This window comes from Myotis daubentonii, chromosome 3 (assembly GCF_963259705.1).
Source record: "Myotis daubentonii chromosome 3, mMyoDau2.1, whole genome shotgun sequence".
NCBI lineage: Eukaryota > Metazoa > Chordata > Mammalia > Chiroptera > Vespertilionidae > Myotis > Myotis daubentonii.
The window spans coordinates 211070378-211089069 of NC_081842.1; the positions used below are offsets into that span (position 1 = coordinate 211070378).

Consider the following 18692-nt stretch of genomic DNA (forward strand, 5'->3'; position numbering starts at 1 on the left):
TATAATAAGCAATAGTTCTAGGAGAATTACTGCTACAGCTGATAGTTTATAACTATGCAAAGTTCTTATCCATTAGGAAGATACAGAAGGCAGGCACAAGAGCTAGCAGAGCTGAAATCTAATAGCTATTCTTTAATTCATCTATTAGTACTAAATACTTCTAGAGTTAGTGGGGGGAAAAGAGAGAGTTTGACTTGGGTTAGGAGAGGGGCTAATATACACAGGTCAGGACATACCAACCTTTTCCAAGTGTGGAAACACGACCTATAATCCCAATTAAATCTAGGGAGAGAATTGTGAACATAACTTCCCCAATTTTGGCCCCTCTTACAGGGGTAATCCACCTTCTTAATGGGCAAGGGTGTCAAATGATATTTAGATGAACCACAAGGAAAAAAAAAAATCTTAGTGATCAGATAAAATAATTCCACTGGAAGCAAGTTGTCCCAGACAAACTGTAACTCTCAAACCCCCAGACTTCTTTCTTGAGATAGTAGACAATTATAAATTGATCCACATTCATAAAAATTTCCAGCCCTATGTATGAATCAGGCAGCTGACAGAAGAGGAAATGATTCCACCAAATGAGGAAGGCAGAGTTGCTTGCCAATAGTTCACCTTTGTAGCCATCCAGCACAGTCAATTTTGATTGCAGTATCCACAACTGATCATCACCATGTGTTCAAACTAAAGTACCTTTAATTGGGCAGCAACTTGCTTCAGAAAGGAGATAGTAATCCTCTTCTCCTGGGCTAATGGAATTTTGACTGCATGACATCCCATAGACTCCAGAAATTAGGAAACAATGGCTATATTCCAGGATAAGAAGGTCCATCATCTCAACTTGCCCCATTCCATCCAGGAGTATAATTCCAACATGGAAATTGTGTAGATCCAAAATGGGAAAATCAAACATTGCCTTCATTCTTCTTCCTCCAAGTTACACATTTCCAGGTTAAAGTATTGTTTGTAGAATCCAAGGGGTTGAATCATTATGATGTACTAGGTTTTTTTAGGACAATCCAATTCATTTGTACACTTTATGTAGTGAAAATTGAGAAGCAGATATTAACTTCTAAAAGAATCTGTAGGCTCTAATATTCCAGAAATATTCCATATAGTATAACCACAAAATCTGTAGCCAAATAGCTCCGTCAGGTAAAAGGAATATATCCAAAGAAGGCCTTATCATCATCCAAGAGAAGAAATAATTAAATCTAGAAGACAGGTAACTCCAAAAATGCTGCCATATAAAATCTTCCACCACTTCATATCTCAGGAGTAGATATCCAACCAGCTGCAGGAAATATCCTCTACGATTCCATAATACCAGCCACTGGGATAGAAATTACTTCCGTTTCCAACCCAAAATAGGAAACATTGAAAATGCCCAAAACTTTAAATCCATCTGGGGCCCCTAAATATGAGTTTCTGTTTCTCACCATATCAAATACAAAATACCTGCCTACAGAAACCTTGGAACTTACCCATCAAGTCTCCGCTCATAACGTCCTTCTCGTGCATGAAGTGATGGTGGAGGGCCATAAGCAGGCCCTCCACCACCTCCTCTGAACCCAGAAACCTCTCTACTACGAGATGTTATGGAAACTGTATCATCCAATCCCCGAGCAGCACTTGGAATGGTGCCTGGTTCATTATAATCCGTGCGTAGGTCTCTATCTCCCATTTTGTTGACTGAGTTGTGAGCTTTCTGTGCACTTTTGATGTCCACAAAATCCACAAAGGCAGCCACTCCTCCTTCAGATCCCCTCTTAGGGAGAATTTTGACACTTTCCACGCGGCCATATCTAGAAAAAAAATAAACAACATTATTGTTGCACATCAATAATTTTCCAAAAATGGGTTTTTTAATTTGTTTCTTACTTTTAGAAAATTTATATTATGTATGTATGGGCGAGGGGTTACGAAGTGACTTTTTTTTTTAATTTCAGAGAGAGGAAGGGAAAGAGAAACATCAATGATGAGAGAATCATTGATCAGCTGCTTCCTGCGTGCCCCACTGGAGATCAAGCCCACAACCCGGGCATGTGCCCAGACCTGACTGAGAATCGAACCTTGATATCCTGGTTCATGGGTCGATGCTCAACCACTGAGCCACACCAGCCGGACCAAAGTGACTTTTTAAATGGCTTTTACACTCACATTTTTCTTTCTTGGGGAAAATATTTAGAAATGTTTTTACCACATTATTTTATTAGTCTCACTCCTTAAATATAGTATTTACTAAACTACCTTTTACCTTTCTAGAACAGTTAGCTGAAACATATCTCTCAGAAGTTTTTAGGAAGTTGTACATTCTACAAAGGGATATTGGACCTAACATTGACCAAAGTAACTTAGAAACCTTAAAAGATTTTTATTAAAAACTGTAACCCTCACCGGTTTGTTGGCCTGGGGACCAAAGGGTCCCGGGGTTCGATTCTGGTCAAGGGCATGTACCCCGGTTGCAGGCTCCTCCCAGGGCGTGTAGGAGGCAACCAATCGATGTGTTTCTCTCACATCAATATTTCTCTCCGTCTTTCCCTCTCTCTTCCACTCTCCCTAAAAATCAATGGAAAAATATCCCCGGTTGAGGATTAACAACAACAAACAAAAAAAACCAACCTGTAACTAAAAATAGTTATTCTACAGATTTCATTTTAACTTAATTTATTAAGTGAAAATGATCTTACTGAAAAGTGAGGTGATTTCAAATAGTCCTTACTTAAAGGCAAAATAACCCAAATATTTTATGTCTATTTACAAATGACAATCTAATTCTGTTAACGTAGTTTTTTGCTATTTAATTTTCTTTTCCAAAGGGTTAAAAGAAAACTAAGATTTATAATTTAGGTATAATTATTTCATATAAGTTAATAAGTCTAAGAAAATCTTTGGATTAACCGTATGTTCTCATTCTTATTGCCAAAAACTGTTTACTATGTGTGTAAAGAAAAATTTTAGGGCACCTTTTATATTTTGAAGCATATATGTTATGAAAGAAATATCATTATTTGGAATAAAAAATTCATGAAAATTCTACAAATTTCAAGAGTGAATTATATTTTGTGTACTTGCAATTTGGCCTTTTAGAAAGGCAGGTACAACACTTTTATTATCTTTTAAATATATTTTTATTGATTTCAGAGAGAAAAGGAGAGAGACAGACAGACAGACAGAAACATCAATGATGAAAGAAAATCACTGATCGGCTGCCTCCTGCACAACTCTGACTGGGGACTGAGCCCGCAATTCCATGTGCCGAGACCTGGAATTGAACCGATACCTCCTGGTTCATAGGTTGACACTCAACCACTGAGCCACGCCAATCTGGCAGGTATAGCACTATTAAGTACAGAATGCTTATTCCTGGACAATTGAAGAGCATGATTTTACACTTCCTCTGAAAAAGCTGACAACATTATCAGAAAGCAGAACTTTTCTTTTTATATCTTCTAGTACAGTTTAAATTATTTCCTCTCATAGGGAAAATACAATCATCAAATCCAGTTTCAAAAGGCAACTGAACTAGAAGGAACAAAATTATTTGGTATAAATGAATTGATAAAAGAATCTTTTTAACTTGGGGGGGGGGTGACAGAAATTGAAATAGTTCATTCCATACAAACATTAAAAATACCTTCCAATGTATCTGACAAAGGATCTGTATCTAGAATACAAGAAATCTTACAGCCACCTATTTTTTTAAAATGGGCAAAACACTTCACCAAAGATAAACAGATGGCAGATAAAGTACAGGAAGATGCTCAAAATCATTAGCTGTTAGGGAAATGCAAATCAAAACCAAGATGACATACCACTTCACAGCCACTAGGATGGCTAGTATTTAGAGAAAAAGAGAAAACAAAGAAAAGAGTAAGTGTTAGCAAGGATGTGGAGAAATCTGAAACCTTGTGGAACTGTAAAAATGGTACAGCCGCTGTGGAAAGGGTTGGCATTTTCTCAAAAAGTTAAGCATAGAATTACCATATGACCCAGCAATTCTAATCATAGGCATATGCCCAAAAGAACTGCAAACTGGGACTCAAACACATATATGTAGCACCAAGTTCGTGGCAGCATTAGTCACAATTTCACAATTGCCAAAAGATGCAAACCCGAAGTGTCCATTAACAGATGAATGTATAAAACAAAATGTGGTATATACATAAATAGAATATTATATTAAGACATAAAAAGAAATGAAGTTTTGCCCATCTGGTGTGGCTCAGTGTTTGAGCATCAACCTATGAACCAGTAGGTCAGGGTTCAATTCCCAGCCAGGGCATATGCCCAAGTTGCAGGCTCGATCCCCAGTGTGGGGCATGCAGGAAGCAGCTGATCAATGATTCTCTCTCATCATTAATGTTTCTATCTCTCTCCCCCTCCCTTCCTCTCTGAAATCAGAAATGAAGTTTTGATACATGCTATAACATAGATAAACCTTCTGGACAAAGCCATGGTAGCAGGACCGAGACAGAGGTGATTAGGGGCGATCAGGCCAGCAGGGGAGGGCAATTGGGGACGAGCAGGCTGGCGGGGAGGGGCAGTTGGGGGGCGAGAAGGCTGATGGGGGCGGGGGGACCAGTTGGGGGAGAGCAGGCTGGCAGGCAGAGTGGTTAGGGGTGATCAGGCAGGCAGGCAGGCAGGTGAGCAGTTAGGAGCCAGCGGGCCTAAACCGGCAGTCGAACATCCCCCAAGAGGGTCCCAGATTGGAGAGGGTGCAGGCCGGGCTGAGGGGACCCCCTCCCTAATCGCCTCTGTCACGGTCCCACTACCATGGCTTTGTCCAGAAGGATGTCTAGAAGGTCTCCCAGTCTAATTAGCTATTACCTTTTATTAGTATAAACTAGAGGCCCAGCGCATGATTAAATCATGCGCATGTAGAGTCCCCTAGGCCTAGCCTGCCGTCGGGGCCATGTCCGCCGCCCCACAAACACTGCCAATACCTCGCACACTCCACGGACACTGTCGGAACCCACCCTGCCCACCATGAGAGCCGCTGCTCGTTTGGTCGTGATGCCGTTGTGGCATCACGACCACCGGCCTTTTATGATATAGACAAAATTACTAAAATTCTGAGACACACCAAAAAATATATTTTTTGCCAATCTGACAAAAAAAACAAACACCAAGGTATGCTTTTGATTCATTCACACCAGACCGCTACTGTTGTGGTGGCTGTTGTCATTTTTTTAAAAATATATGATCTAAGCAAAAAGAGATCAGGGCCCCTGACTAGTCAGGTATTACATGTTTTAAAAATTCTTGCACCACAGCACACCAGTTGCAAATCACTAATCTAGAATGACAATGACGAATTTAAAATTTTAATTGTTAGCATGACAATGATAAATTAAAAGTTAATGATTTCATTTTATATAAAGACAAATATCAAAAATTGATATAAACCCATGGAAAACTGGGGGAAACATTTGCAAATTATGTAATGATAAGAAACTTTTACAACTCAACAATGAAAAAGACATAATGCAATTTAAAAATGAGCAAAGGATATCGTCTAGCCAGTATGGCTCAGTGGTGAGCACTGACCTATGAACCAGGAGGTCACGGTTTGACTCCTGGTCAGGGCACATGCCCAGGTTGCAGGCTCCATCCCTAGTGTGGGGCATGCAGGAGTCAACCAATCAATGATACTATCTCATCATTGATTTTTCAATTTCTTTCTCCCTCTCCCTTCCTCTCTGAAATAAGTAAAAAAAATATTTAAAAATAAAAATAAAACCAAGCAAAGGATATAAATACACATTTCTCCAAAGACAATATACAAATGGCCAATAAGCATACGAAAATTTACTCAACAACTTAGTCTTTAGGGAAATACAAACCAAAACCACAATGACATAGCATTTCACATCCACTAGGATAGCTAAAATAAAAAAGATAATAAGTGATGATGAGGATAAGGAAAAACCTAAACCTAGTGCATTGCTGGTGAGATTGCAAAGTGGTGCAGCCACTTCAGAAAACAGTTTATCAGTTCCTCAAAATGTTAAACCTAGAAATTACCATATAAGCTAACAACTCCAACTCCTAGATATATACCCAAGAGAATTAAAAATGTACATCCACATAAAAATGGTACAGAAATGCTCATAGCATTATTCATGATAGCCAAAAAAGGAAACAATCCAAATGTACAACAACTGATTAATGGATTTTTAAAATGTAGTATGTTCATATAATGAAACTGTTCAGTAATACAAAGGAATGAAGTAATAAGAGATGCTATACAACATGGATGAACCATTATTATGCTAAATGAAAGAAGCCAGTCACATATTGTATAATTCCATATGTATGAAAGGTTCAAAACAGGCAAATTCACAGAAATAAAAAGCAAATTACTGGTTGCTACAGACTGGGGAGAAGAGAGAATGGAGAGTTAATGGGTATGGAGTTTCATTCTGCAGTGATGAAAATGTTCTGAAATTAGTGGTGATGTTTGCAAAACTCTGTGAAAATAGCTGAATTGTACACTTTATACACTTACACACTTAGTATAACAAAGCACACACCATTTTTAAACATTAACTGCAATATAATTTTTAAAACTATTTGAAACTTTACAAATAAGTCTTGACCCAGGAAGGCTAGTTTTCATGGAAGACCATAGATGGTTAGCAGAATGTTTCATTTCAAAGTAACTGATACACCAATATTTTGTATAATGGACACATGGTATGTCTACATATTAAGCTTTTTTATAATCCAACTGATCATTAATATATACTTTTAAATCTTCATAGCATTCCAATGATCTTTATGTGCTATGAAGAATGATGCTATTAACAAGATTTTCTAAACTGAAAAGACCTTAGGCCACCCGTGGGCAAACTACGGCCCGCGGGCTGGATCCGGCCCGTTTGAAATGAATAAAACTAAAAAAAAAAAGAAGACCATACCCTTTTATGTAATGATGTTTACTTTGAATTTATATTAGTTCACACAAACACTCCATCCATGCTTTTGTTCTGGCCCTCCGGTCCAGTTTAAGAACCCATTGTGGCCCTCGAGTCAAAAAGTTTGCCCACCCCTGCCTTAGGCCCTAGCAGGTTTGGCTCAGTGGATAGAGCATCAGCCTGTGGACTCAAAGGTCCTAGGTTCGATTCCGGTCAAGGGCATGTACCTTGGTTGCGGGCACATCCCCAGTTGGGAGTGTGCAGGAAGCAGCTGATCGATGTTTCTCTCTCATCGATGTTTCTAACTCTCTATCCCTCTCCCTTCCTCTCTGTAAAAAATCAATAAAATATATTTTTTAAAAAAAGAAAAGACCTTAGAAATCTTATAATCCAACCCAACGTATGGGAAAAATTAAATCTACTCACTTTATATAATAAATGTGCTCCTGAAGAGTTAAAGTGTCATATTTTACATATACCATCACATACTAATTGAATTTTAGGAGCTCTCTATAAACTTGGTTCTCTCTCATCACTGATGTTTCTATCGCTCTCTCCCTCTCCTCTCTGAAATCAATAAAAATATTTAAAAAAATAAAAAGAATTCAAGCAGACTAAAAGAAACAACCTTAAAGTCTAAAGGTTCAAAAAAAAAACTAAAGATTCCATAATTTCTAAGATAAAATTGGGAAAAGGGAAGGAATATAAAAAAAAGAAAAAGTCCCCATGACAAAGACAGCAGTTCTAATCATGTCAATTTACATACGAAAAAAGCGGTGGTAGGGGGGGAGTCACAGGACACCACCTTTGTTGTATTTTCTAGTCTTAAAGATTTTTGGTAATTTTAACTTTTTCACCTCAACCTTTTTATGTCAAAGCTAAAATTACTACTTAAATATGCTGCTAGCATTCTATTCTTAACCTAAGGGTTTGCCTAAACGACGGGTTCTTTTACCTTTATACCACAGACTGCTATTACAGTCTGGTGAAACCTATAAATCCTTTGTCAGAATATCATTAATAAAATAAAATGCACAGAATTATAAAGAAAACGAATTATACTGAAATACAATTATAAAAATATTTTAAAATAGGGCCCTCAGTTGGTTAGAGTGTCATCCTGATATGCCAAAGATGTGGGTTCAATCCCCAGTCAGGTCACATACAAGAATCAACCAACAAATGCACAAATAAGTGGAACAAATCAATATTTCTCTCTTACTCACTCTCTAATAAATAAAATCTTTTTAAATATTTAGAAATATATCTACTTATTAGCTTATAGGAAATACAGAGGACAAAAGGCAATGTTAATATTGCCAAAGGACAATAATATAATCAGCAAAACCCATACTAGGAGAAACTGTACAGAACAATCAAATTAAGTTGTAAGGGGAGAGGGAGGGAGGGAGGGAGGAAGGAAGGGGGGGAGGGATATTGAGATTAATGCCTACAGATTTAAAAATGTAAAGATTTAAAACCTATATTTTTAGAAATTCAACAAAACCTAACTTAAAATAGGTACTTTTTGCCGAGCCGGTTTGGCTCAGTGGATAGAGCGTCGGCCTGCGGACTGAAGGGTCCCGGGTTCGATTCCGGTCAAGGGCATGTGCCAGGGTTGCGGGCGCATCCCCGGTGGGAGATGTGCAGGAGGCAGCTGATCGATGTTTCTCTCTCATCGATGTTTCTGGCTCTCTATCTCTCTCCCTTCCTCTCTGTAAAAAATCCATAAAATATATTAAAAAAAAATAGGTACTTTTACTGTAAGCAATTATACCTCAATAAAAACTTTACATATACATATGTATATATCACCAATTACAATTTGTGTACCTTATTTAGAGCCTAGGTTTTTAAATAAAAGATTCTTAAAACAATTACAAACTTTAATACTGACTGGGTATTGGAAATAAGGCTACACCACAGTATTGTCATATATCTCTTTTTTTTTGGAGAAAGTCTAGTGTCTAGTTTATTATCATAATGTCACGTTCATTTGTTGCATTGTGATATATCTTTAAAAAGTGCTTATTGTCTGGAGATAAATACTAAATAATTATGGAAAACACTAGCGGCCAGGTGCACAGACTCAAGCACATTGAAAGGAAATCAATTAGAAGGTGGCCAGCAGGGCGGGACTGGCGAGATGGGCCAGACATGCCCTGGAGCCAACCTCCCACAGTCTCTCCCGGCCGGCTGCACCTGGGGCGGCACAGAGGCTCAAAGGGCATCTGCAGACACCACAGCTTAGCAGTAAACCAGATTTGGGGCCGACACTGCCCCAGCAACAACATAACCCACGCCACAGCCGAAGGTGGAATCGCACAGCCCTGTGAGAAATCAGGCTCCCTTCTCTCTGGTTCTGGGGTGTGTCACCCTGGGTCATGACGACCAGTCACGACCGAGGCTCAACCAACCAGAAGTCAGTCCTGCAAGCCAGCACTGATTGCTTCTGCTGCAAGCACAGTGCCCCAGCACTGACTGCTGAGGGGGCTGTGAATCAGGGCCAGAAAGAGGCCTGAAGAGTGAAGCAGGGACTGATCCGTTGCCTCTGTGGCAGCTTTTGATCAGCACTTGCCTCTCTTTTTCTCTCCCAGTCTGGCCAGCAGCCACGCCTCCATTTCTCTCCAGTCCTCCACAGGGGCTGCTGATCAGGCCCCGCTGATAGGCCCAGAGATGCTGACTGGCATAGAAACCGACCAATCAGACCCAAATCTGGGTTAACTGTGAGGAGCCAATGGCTGCCTAGGAGGCGGAGCTTTTGACGCTGACTGGCATAGAAACCAACCAATCAGAACCAAATTGGCCAGCAGAGGCGGGCAATTGGGGGTGAGATCAGGCCTGCAGGGGAGGGCAGTTGGGGGCAAGATCAGGCTGGCAGGGGAGGGCCGTTGGAGATGAGATCAGGATGGCAGGGGAGGGCAGTTGGGGGCAAGATCAGGCCGGCAGGGGAGGGCAGTTGGGGGCGAGAGCAGGCTGGGAGGGGAGAGCAGTTAGGGGTGATCGGGCAGGCAGGCAGAGGGGTTAGGAGCAATCAGGCAGGCAGGCAGGCAGGCAGGTGAGCGGTTAGGAGCCAGCGGTCCCAGATTGCGAGAGGAATGTCTGACTAAACCAGCAGCTGGACATCCCTCAAGGGGTCCCAGATTGAAGATGGTGCAGGCTGGGCTGAGGGAACCACCCCCCCCCCCCCGCCAACCTCGGTGCACGAATTCCGAGCACTAGGCCATTAGTCTTATATAATAAAACTCTAATATGCAAATCTACCGAATGGTGGAACGACTGGTCGCTATTATGCACACTGACCACCAGGGGGCAGACGCTCGATGCAGGAGCTACCCCCTGGTGGTCAATGTGCTCCCACAGGGGGAGCACCGCTCAGCCAGAAGCCAGGCTCACAGCTGGCAAGCACAGTGGTGGTGATGGGAGCCTCTCACGCCTCCGCTGAAGGTGGGCGGTAAGAAGCGAGGGGTCCCGGACTACGAGAGCCCCAGACATCCCTCGGGGGATCCCGGACTGCGAGAAGGTACAGGCTGAGCTGAGGGACATCCTTCCACCCCCCAGTGCACGAATGTCGTGTACTGGGCCTCTAGTGTGAGTGTGTGTGAGTGTTAGTGTGAGTGTGTGAGTGTGTGTGTGTGTGTGTGTGTGTGTGTTTGTGTGTGTATAAAAGGCTAATGTGCTAAATGTCCGATTGTCCAGATAATGATGTCACGTAGCAATGCCCGGCTTCCTCTCCCTAGTGACTAGCCTCCTTGCAATTACTTCAGCCCAGGAACACGACTTGCTTTACAGGCAAGTGCAAACACTTTACACTGTAACCAAATGTCTGAAACGTTTTCCTGTGCCTCATTTCATTTGATCCTCACAGAAGTCCTAGAGTAGGTAGACAGGAGACTCGGTTGAATCCTATTTTCTTTTCATTAGCTGGAAAACAGAGATTTAGAAAGCTTAGAAACTTGACCCAACTGAAAAGAAGAAATGGTGGACCTTGAAAATGACTTCAGGTTTTCTCACTGTGCAAAATATAGTCAAACACTACTGCAGCTAAATATTTTACCCTTTGTTCTCCCTGTGTGATCTACAATAATAATCTGTTTCGTGTTGATATTTACTGCTGTGTTGCTGACAATTACCTGAAAGAGAAGTTGGGGTGCTTCACTGAGCTGGAAACGGTTTAGCTAAATAAGAAAGCAGGTCTAATTAAGCAAGTTTATTCTATATCTTGGCTAAATTGACTCATGCATGCGTGATACACATAAAGCTCTCATTGGCGTCAATCGCACGCGTGTGTTTCGATCTGTCATTGTCAATTGTGAATATGGTTGACACTTCTATTATAGAGAAAGGGCAAAGAGCAATGTTAAAATATTTCTTCTAATTAATTTCCTTTCAATGTGCATGAATTTGTGCACTGGGCCACTCATATCCTATCTAATAATAAACAAACATGGTAATTGACCATACCTTCACTACACCTCCCATTGGCTAATCAGCACGATATGCTAATTAACCACCGACAAAGATGGTGGTTAATTTGCATACGTAGGCTCCAAGCAGCGGAGGGAAGACTGAAGGCGAGCTGGAGCAGTGAAGAGGGAAGACTGAAGGCGGCTCCGGCTGGAGCAAAGGCCTGGGTCCCAGGTGCCAGAGGAAAACCTGTGCCGGCAGCCAGGAAAAGGGAAGGCCTATTGCACGAATCTCTTTGTGCAACAGGCCTCTAGTCCTATCTAATAAAAGAGAAACATGGTAATTAGCGTACGACCGCTACCCTTCCCATTGGCTAATCAGGGCAATATGCAAATTAACTGCCAGCCAAGATGGTGGCTGGCAGCCAGGCAGCTTGAAACTAACATGAGGCTTGCTTGCTGCAGTGACGGAGGAAACCAACCTTCCCTCGCCTGCCTTGCCGGCCTCTGAGCTTGCAGTTTGAAACATTCTTACAAATATAGAAGCTAAACAAAACCCCAGAAACCTGCTTTCAGCCCACAGGGATCTCAGAGCTGGAGTTGATATAGAGTTCCAATTATAGAACCCAAACAAACCAGATACCTGCTTTCAGCAGCAGAGACCTCAGAGCTGGAGCCAGATCTAAAGCTGGCCCAGAATAAAAAAAGGAGCAGTTGGGAGCTTCAGTCACCCGCCAGCCTGAAAACAGCCCTCAGCCCCTCACCCAGACTGGCCAGGCACCCCAGTGGGGACCCCCACCCTGAAGGGTGTGTGAACAGCTGCAAACAGCCATCATCCCCTCACCCAGGCTAGCCAGGCACCCCAGTGGGGACCCCCACCCTGATCCAGGACACCCTTCAGGGCAAACCAGCCGGTCCCCAACCGTGCACCAGGCCTCTATCCTATATAGTAAAAGGGTAATATGCCTCCCAGCACCGGGATCAGTGGAGTCGCGAGGCCTCCCAGCACCGGGATCAGCAGCTGAGAGGCCTCCCGGCACCAGGATCAGCATGACAGGGGGCAGCACCCAAACCCCCTGATTGCCCTGCGGCTCTGTGTGTGATAGGGGGCGGGGCCACAACCTCCCTATCCGCCCTGCTCTGTTCATGACAGGGAAGGCGCCCCAATCCCTTGATCAACCCTGCTCTGTGCCTGATAGGGGGGAGCTTCCCAAACCCCTGATCACCCTGCGGCTGTGTGTGACAGGGTGCAGTGCCCCAACCCCCTGATCGACCCGGCTCTGTGTCTGACAGGGTGCAGCACCCCAACCCACCCCCCCACGGGCCCTGCTCTGTGTGTGACGGGGTAGAGCCATAACCTCCCCATCGGCCCTGCCCTGAGTGAGAGTGGCGGCGCCCCAACCCCCTGATCCGCCCTGCTCTGTGCGTGACAGGGTACGGAGCCCCAACCCCCCTGATGGGCCCTGCTCTGTGCGTGACAGGGGGTGGCGCCACAACCTCCACATCAACCCTGCCTTGAGTGTGACAGGGGGCGGTGCCCCAACCCCCCAATTGGCCCTACCCTGAGCGTGACTGAGGGTGGCATCGCAACCTCCCGATCCGCCCTGCTCTGTGCATGACAGGGGGCGGTGCCCCAACTCCCCAATCGGCCCTGCTCTGAGCCCGACCAGGGGCTGCACCTAGGGATTGGGCCTGCCCTAAGCCAGCATGTCGTTATCTCCCGAGGGGTCCCAGACTACGAGAGGGCACAGGCCGGGCTGAGGGACCCCCATCTCCCCCGAGTGCACAAATTTTTGTGCACCAGGCCTCTAGTATATATATAAAAGCCTAAGCGACTATCCAACCGGTAGCTATGATGTGCAATGACCACCAGGGGGCAGACACTCCAACCAGTAGCTATGACATGCACTGACCACCAGGGGGCAGATGCTCAATGCAGGAGCTACCGAGCTGCAGTGACTTGGAAGTTGCGATTCTCAAGTAATGGAACCGGAACCAGAGAGGAGGGAGCCCAATTCCGGGGTGTGTCACCCGAGAACCGCCCTCTCACAATCCAGGACCCCTTACGGGATGTTGGAGAGTTGGTTTGCACTCTATCCCTGCAGACCAGGCCGAGGGACCCCACCAGTGCACAAATCCCTGCACTGGGCCTGTAGTATATAGATGTATGGCCCTAGCTGGTTTGGCTTAGTGGATAGAGCATCAGCCTGTGGACTAAAAGGTCCCAGGTTCAATTCTGGTCAAGAGCACATGCCTGGGTTGCAGGTTCAATCCCCAGTGGGGGCGTGCAGGAAGCAGTTGGTCAATGATTCCCTCTCATCATTGATGTTTCTCTCTATCCCTCTCCTTTCCTCTCTGAAAACAATAAAAAATAATATTTAAAAAAAGATCACTTTGCAATATATATAATATTGAATCATTATATTGTGTAACTGAAACTAATACATTATCTGTCCATATAAAAAGTAAATTTTATTTTATTTTTTTTTTTAAATATATTTTATTGATTCTTTACAGAGAGGAAGGGACAGGGATAGAGAGTTAGAAACATCGATGAGAGAGAAACATCGATCAGCTGCCTCCTGCACGCCCCCCACTGGGGATGTGCCCGCAACCAAGGCACACGCCCCTGACCGGAATCGAACCTGGGACCCCTCAGTCCGCAGGCCGACACTCTATCCACTGAGCCAAACCGGTGCTGGCAAAAGTAAATTTTAAAAAAAGAAGAAATAGCCCAGCCAGTATGGGTCAGTGGTTGAGCATCGATCAACCTATGAACCAGGAGGTCACAGTTCAATTCTCAGCCAGGGCATGATGCCCAGGTTGAGGTCTCAATGCCCAATGGGGATGCAGCATGCAGGAGGCAGCCAATCAATGATTTTTCTCTCATCATTGATGTTTCTCTCTCTCTTCCTCTCCCTTCCTCTCAAATCAATGTAAAAAACGTATTTTTTAAAAAATAAGGTTGAGATCAATAAGGTTTGGGGGAAGGTAGGGCCAGGGCAAAATTTTGCTAAGATACCACACAAAGTGAGTAACTGAAACCTAAATAAATGAAGCAATGATGATTCCTAATATTATTCCTAAGAAACAAACTCCCTTCTCTCTACCTCCTCTCTTCTATGTGACTCAGCATATAACGATCACAATGATCCAGTAATTAAGTTCACATCACAACAGTCAGTGGTAGAAGTAGAACCAAAACTAAAATTTTAAGAGTGGGGTAGCTCTAATCTGCTTAAAAAAATTTCACCTGAGGCAAGTGATCATTTATTCGCAAGTTGTCTCCTATGAGAGAAAAAATTAAAAACAAAAACATGCAAATCACTTAGTCTCACCTTCCTTTCCTTTTTCCTTGTCTGCCCTCCCTCCCCAAAATGTTGGTTTCCAAATAAGAGTAATTGAGAGGGAGGGGATTGGATACAGAGGCAGCAGGACAATGTGCTCAGAGGTGGCAGAGGTGGAGGAGGCAGAATGGTTGGGATGTTAGTTACACTGAGAACATAATTGATTGAGCAAATGAGTAAATACAATGAGAATAATGGGAGTCAGAATTCTCAGTCAAAGAAGGGATTTACACACATGGAAATGAGGAAGTTATAGAGACTCTTCATGTATTGAAACATGTGAACCTTGAGTTTTTAAATATATGACATAGAGGTACATGTATATCATGTGTCCACACATCTTAGCTTTGTAGCAATGAGTAAACTGAGCACCCAGATTTTGGTTTGTAAATACCATCCTACAATAAAAGGAACCAGGACTTACAAAAACTGCCGAGTCCAGGAGTGGGGCAGGGAAAGCACAATATGAGCCTATGTTGTGCCATAAATAAAGAAATGCTTAGCCCAGCCAATGAACCAAGAGGTCACCATTCAATTCTCAGTCTGAGCACCTGATGGCATTGAGGGCTGGGTCCACAGTGGGGGAATGTGTGGGAGGCAGCCGATCAATGATTCTCTCATCACTGATGTTTCTATCTCTCCCTCTCCCTTCCTCTCTGAAATTAATAAAAATATGGTTTTTTTTTAAAAACGAGAAATGCTTAAACAATGATGGGGGAAACAGCAGCCAGTTTGAAGAAGCTCCCTCCCACTGTTTAAATCTAGGATGGTCTGCAATGCAAAATAAGGCCTGGACTAAAGCCCACTGAAAAAATTAGAAATCTCCCTGAATGGATAGCTCAACTGGTTAGAGCAGCGGTTCTCAACCGTCCTCATGCCGGGACCCTTTAATACAGTTCCTCATGTTGTGGTGACCCCCAACCATAACATTATTTTCGTTGCTACTTCATCACTGTAATTTTGCTACTGTTATGAATCGTCATGTAAATATCTGATATACAGGATGTATTTTCATTGTTACAAATTGAACATAATTAAAGCATAGTGATTAATCACAAAAACAATATGTAATTATATATGTGTTTTCCTATGGTTTTTGGCGGCCCCTGTGAAAGGGTTATTCGACCCCCAAGGGGTCGCAACCCACAGGTTGAGAATCGCTGAGTTAGAGCATCATCCTGATATGCTAAGGTTGAGGGTTCAATCTCAGGTCAGGGCACATACAAGAAGCAATGAGTGCATGGATGCATGAAACAACAAGTTGATATTTCTCTCTCTCCCTTCCTCTCTCTCCAAAATCAATAAAAACATATCCTTGTTTTTTAAATTTTTAAAAAGAAAGAAAAGAAAAAAGAGCCCTGGCTGATGTGGCTTATTGGTTGGAACATTATCCGGTGCACCAAAGAGTCGCGGGTTTGATTCCTAGTCAGGGCACAGGCCCAGATTGTAGGTTTGATACAAGTTGAGGCATGTGCAGGAGACAGCCAATCAATGTTTCTCTCTCACATGGATGTTTCTCTCTCTCTCTCTCCCTTCCTCTCTCCAAAATCAATAAAAATATATCCTTGGATGAGGATTAAAGACAATTTTTTTAAAGAAAAAATATAAACCGTGAGATTTCTTATCTACAATAGAATAAATGTAGAAGGAGTAACAATAATAGACAATCATCTGGCAATAATAGATAAATAAAGCAAGAGTTATCAATGAATGCTGGTGGGTGTAGGTTTGATGATGGAAGAGACTATCGGTGTAATATTAATATATCTCCCCATAAAATGCTAATCAAATTGAAGGGGGAAATGATGAAGACACAAACTTGACGAAGTGATCAAAGTTCAAGTCACCAGCAGTAGGATGTATCAATATAGTTTGCCTCCTTATATGATACTCTTTGTGGTATTCTTGCCAAGAATGCATGACCTGATCTAGTCATGAGGTAATACTAGACAGACCCAGGTGGAGGGTCACCCTGCAGAATGAAAGACCAATGCTCTTTAAGACTATCAGGCACATGCATGAGAATCAGGGTAAGAATGAAATACTGTCCAGACTGATAAAACACAACAACCAAAGGCAACACGTGGTACTAGCTAGGATCCTAGACCAAAAAGGAAAAAGAGACATTGTTGGAATGTTTGGCATCATGTCAAAGGGGTCTATGGATTGGGTAGCAATGTTGTGGCAATGCTGATTTCTTTACTGGGAAAACTCTATAGTGCAACGCAGAAGAGGGTCCTTATTTTGGGAATGTATACGTTAGACATTTTAAGGGTAATAGGACACCATGCCAGAAGAAGACAAGACAGAGTAATGAAGCAAATGTAACAAAAATGTTAGCAATGGGGAATTTGGGTGAAGGGAATGTGGAAATTTTTTATACTATTCCTGAACTATTTCAAAATTAATGTTAAATGGAGAAAAAATAACGCAGGAAGGAAAGAAGTGGGTCTATAAGTGTGAAGAGACCTTTATTCTGGGGTAGCAAATGCCATCTTTTCAAAGAAGCCTTCCTCATCACCCCTATCCCCATTACTTTCTATCCCCTTCTTTGCTTTATTTCGTTCTCATAAAAGGATCAGCCATGGCTGACAGTTGTTGGAGCTAAATGATAGGTACACGGAATTCATTTATTTTTTTCTACGTTTGTGAATTCTCTGAGATAGAATTTTTAAAATGTATCTACAGCAGATATCAGTCACATAGTAATATATGTATGTGCATCTTTATTAATGCATTGAAGTATCTAGCAGCAGATTTAAAAATTACTGTAATTTCTAAGTTGTGATGAGCATGAGATTGCAACAACTGTAATGTGAAATATGAAAGTACATCTGGATTTGTGTTAATAATGAAATTACAGGTGCTACTCATACTATCTACCATGTTGGTACTACCATAATATTACTATCTTGTAATAGAAGGAAATACCAAATTCTGATAAAAGGTCAGTGAAAATAATGATATAATATTTTCCTATCCAAGTTTTTTTTTTTAATTAGTCATTTTTATTTATTTTTTTTTAATATATTTTATTGATTTTTCACAGAGAGGAAGGGAGAGAGATAGAAAGCTAGAAACATCGATGAGAGAGAAACATCGATCAGCTGCCTCAGCTGCCTCCTGCACATCTCCCACTGGGGATGTGCCCGCAACCCAGGTACATGCCCTTGACCGGAATCGAACCTGGGACCTTTCAGTCCGCAGGCCGACGCTCTATCCACTGAGCCAAACCGGTTTCGGCACCTATCCAAGTTTTAAGTATCTCCTCCTAAATTCTGGTCTAAATATAAATAATTTTCATTGTAGATTATAACATCCTTTGAGAAAATAAAGTGATAAACTTCTTCATCTTTATTTTAATCCAAGGTGAATTTTAAAATATTGGATGCAAAAGAGCCTTTACTGTAGACAGCATAATTTGTAAAAATTAATGGTTGAGAACAAAAAAAAATCTACCACCTACCAAATTATTGACTTATAAAGGACACAAATCACTATATGCCAAATGTAGTTTTGTAAAACACAAAATGTTTTAAAGAAAAGTACAAATGTCCTAATTTTTAAATCAAAGGAATAAAATAATGGGTGATGGTTTAAAAAAAATCACTTTGAATCTATTTTAAGAACCTATAAATGTATTATATGTAAAAGCATATGTAGTGTGTGTAAACAGGATAGAAATGTAACAAAGTCAATATAACGTATAATGAGAAAAATCTTCATTTCATTTGTCTCAAGTAACCCAAATGTTCTCAAGTAACCCAAACTCAGCATCTAATACATAGACACAAAGACATACTGGTATACATGCTGGACTAAAAACCTAGCACCAGGTATATAGGACAAACAATAACTGTTTCCCCTTTGAAATTTCCCACAAATATTCCTTAACTGAAAGAACTGGAGCAGTTTGTTATATAATAAATACCTCAAATATGCCAGATTTAAACTCATCTCTACACTCAAAATGAAATCTTAAGTAATCAAGTCTAAAAATTCACTACATTTAAGTT

At 41.9% G+C, this 18692-nt stretch overlaps 1 protein-coding gene across 7 annotated transcripts in view; it reads right to left on the reverse strand.

The window, feature by feature from the left end:
• The window catches only part of SPEN (spen family transcriptional repressor), an 87773-nt gene that overhangs the window by 63120 nt on the left and 5961 nt on the right, over positions 1–18692 (reverse strand). For 4 of the 7 annotated variants that reach the window (XM_059691142.1, XM_059691143.1, XM_059691141.1 and 1 more), the window contains exon 2: positions 1488–1808. In XM_059691142.1, coding sequence (XP_059547125.1) covers positions 1488–1808 — 321 coding nt within the window. Of the gene's footprint in view, positions 1–240; positions 1809–18692 lie in introns of those variants that run through there. The other 3 variants (XM_059691145.1, XM_059691146.1, XM_059691144.1) reach the window with 3 other exon arrangements.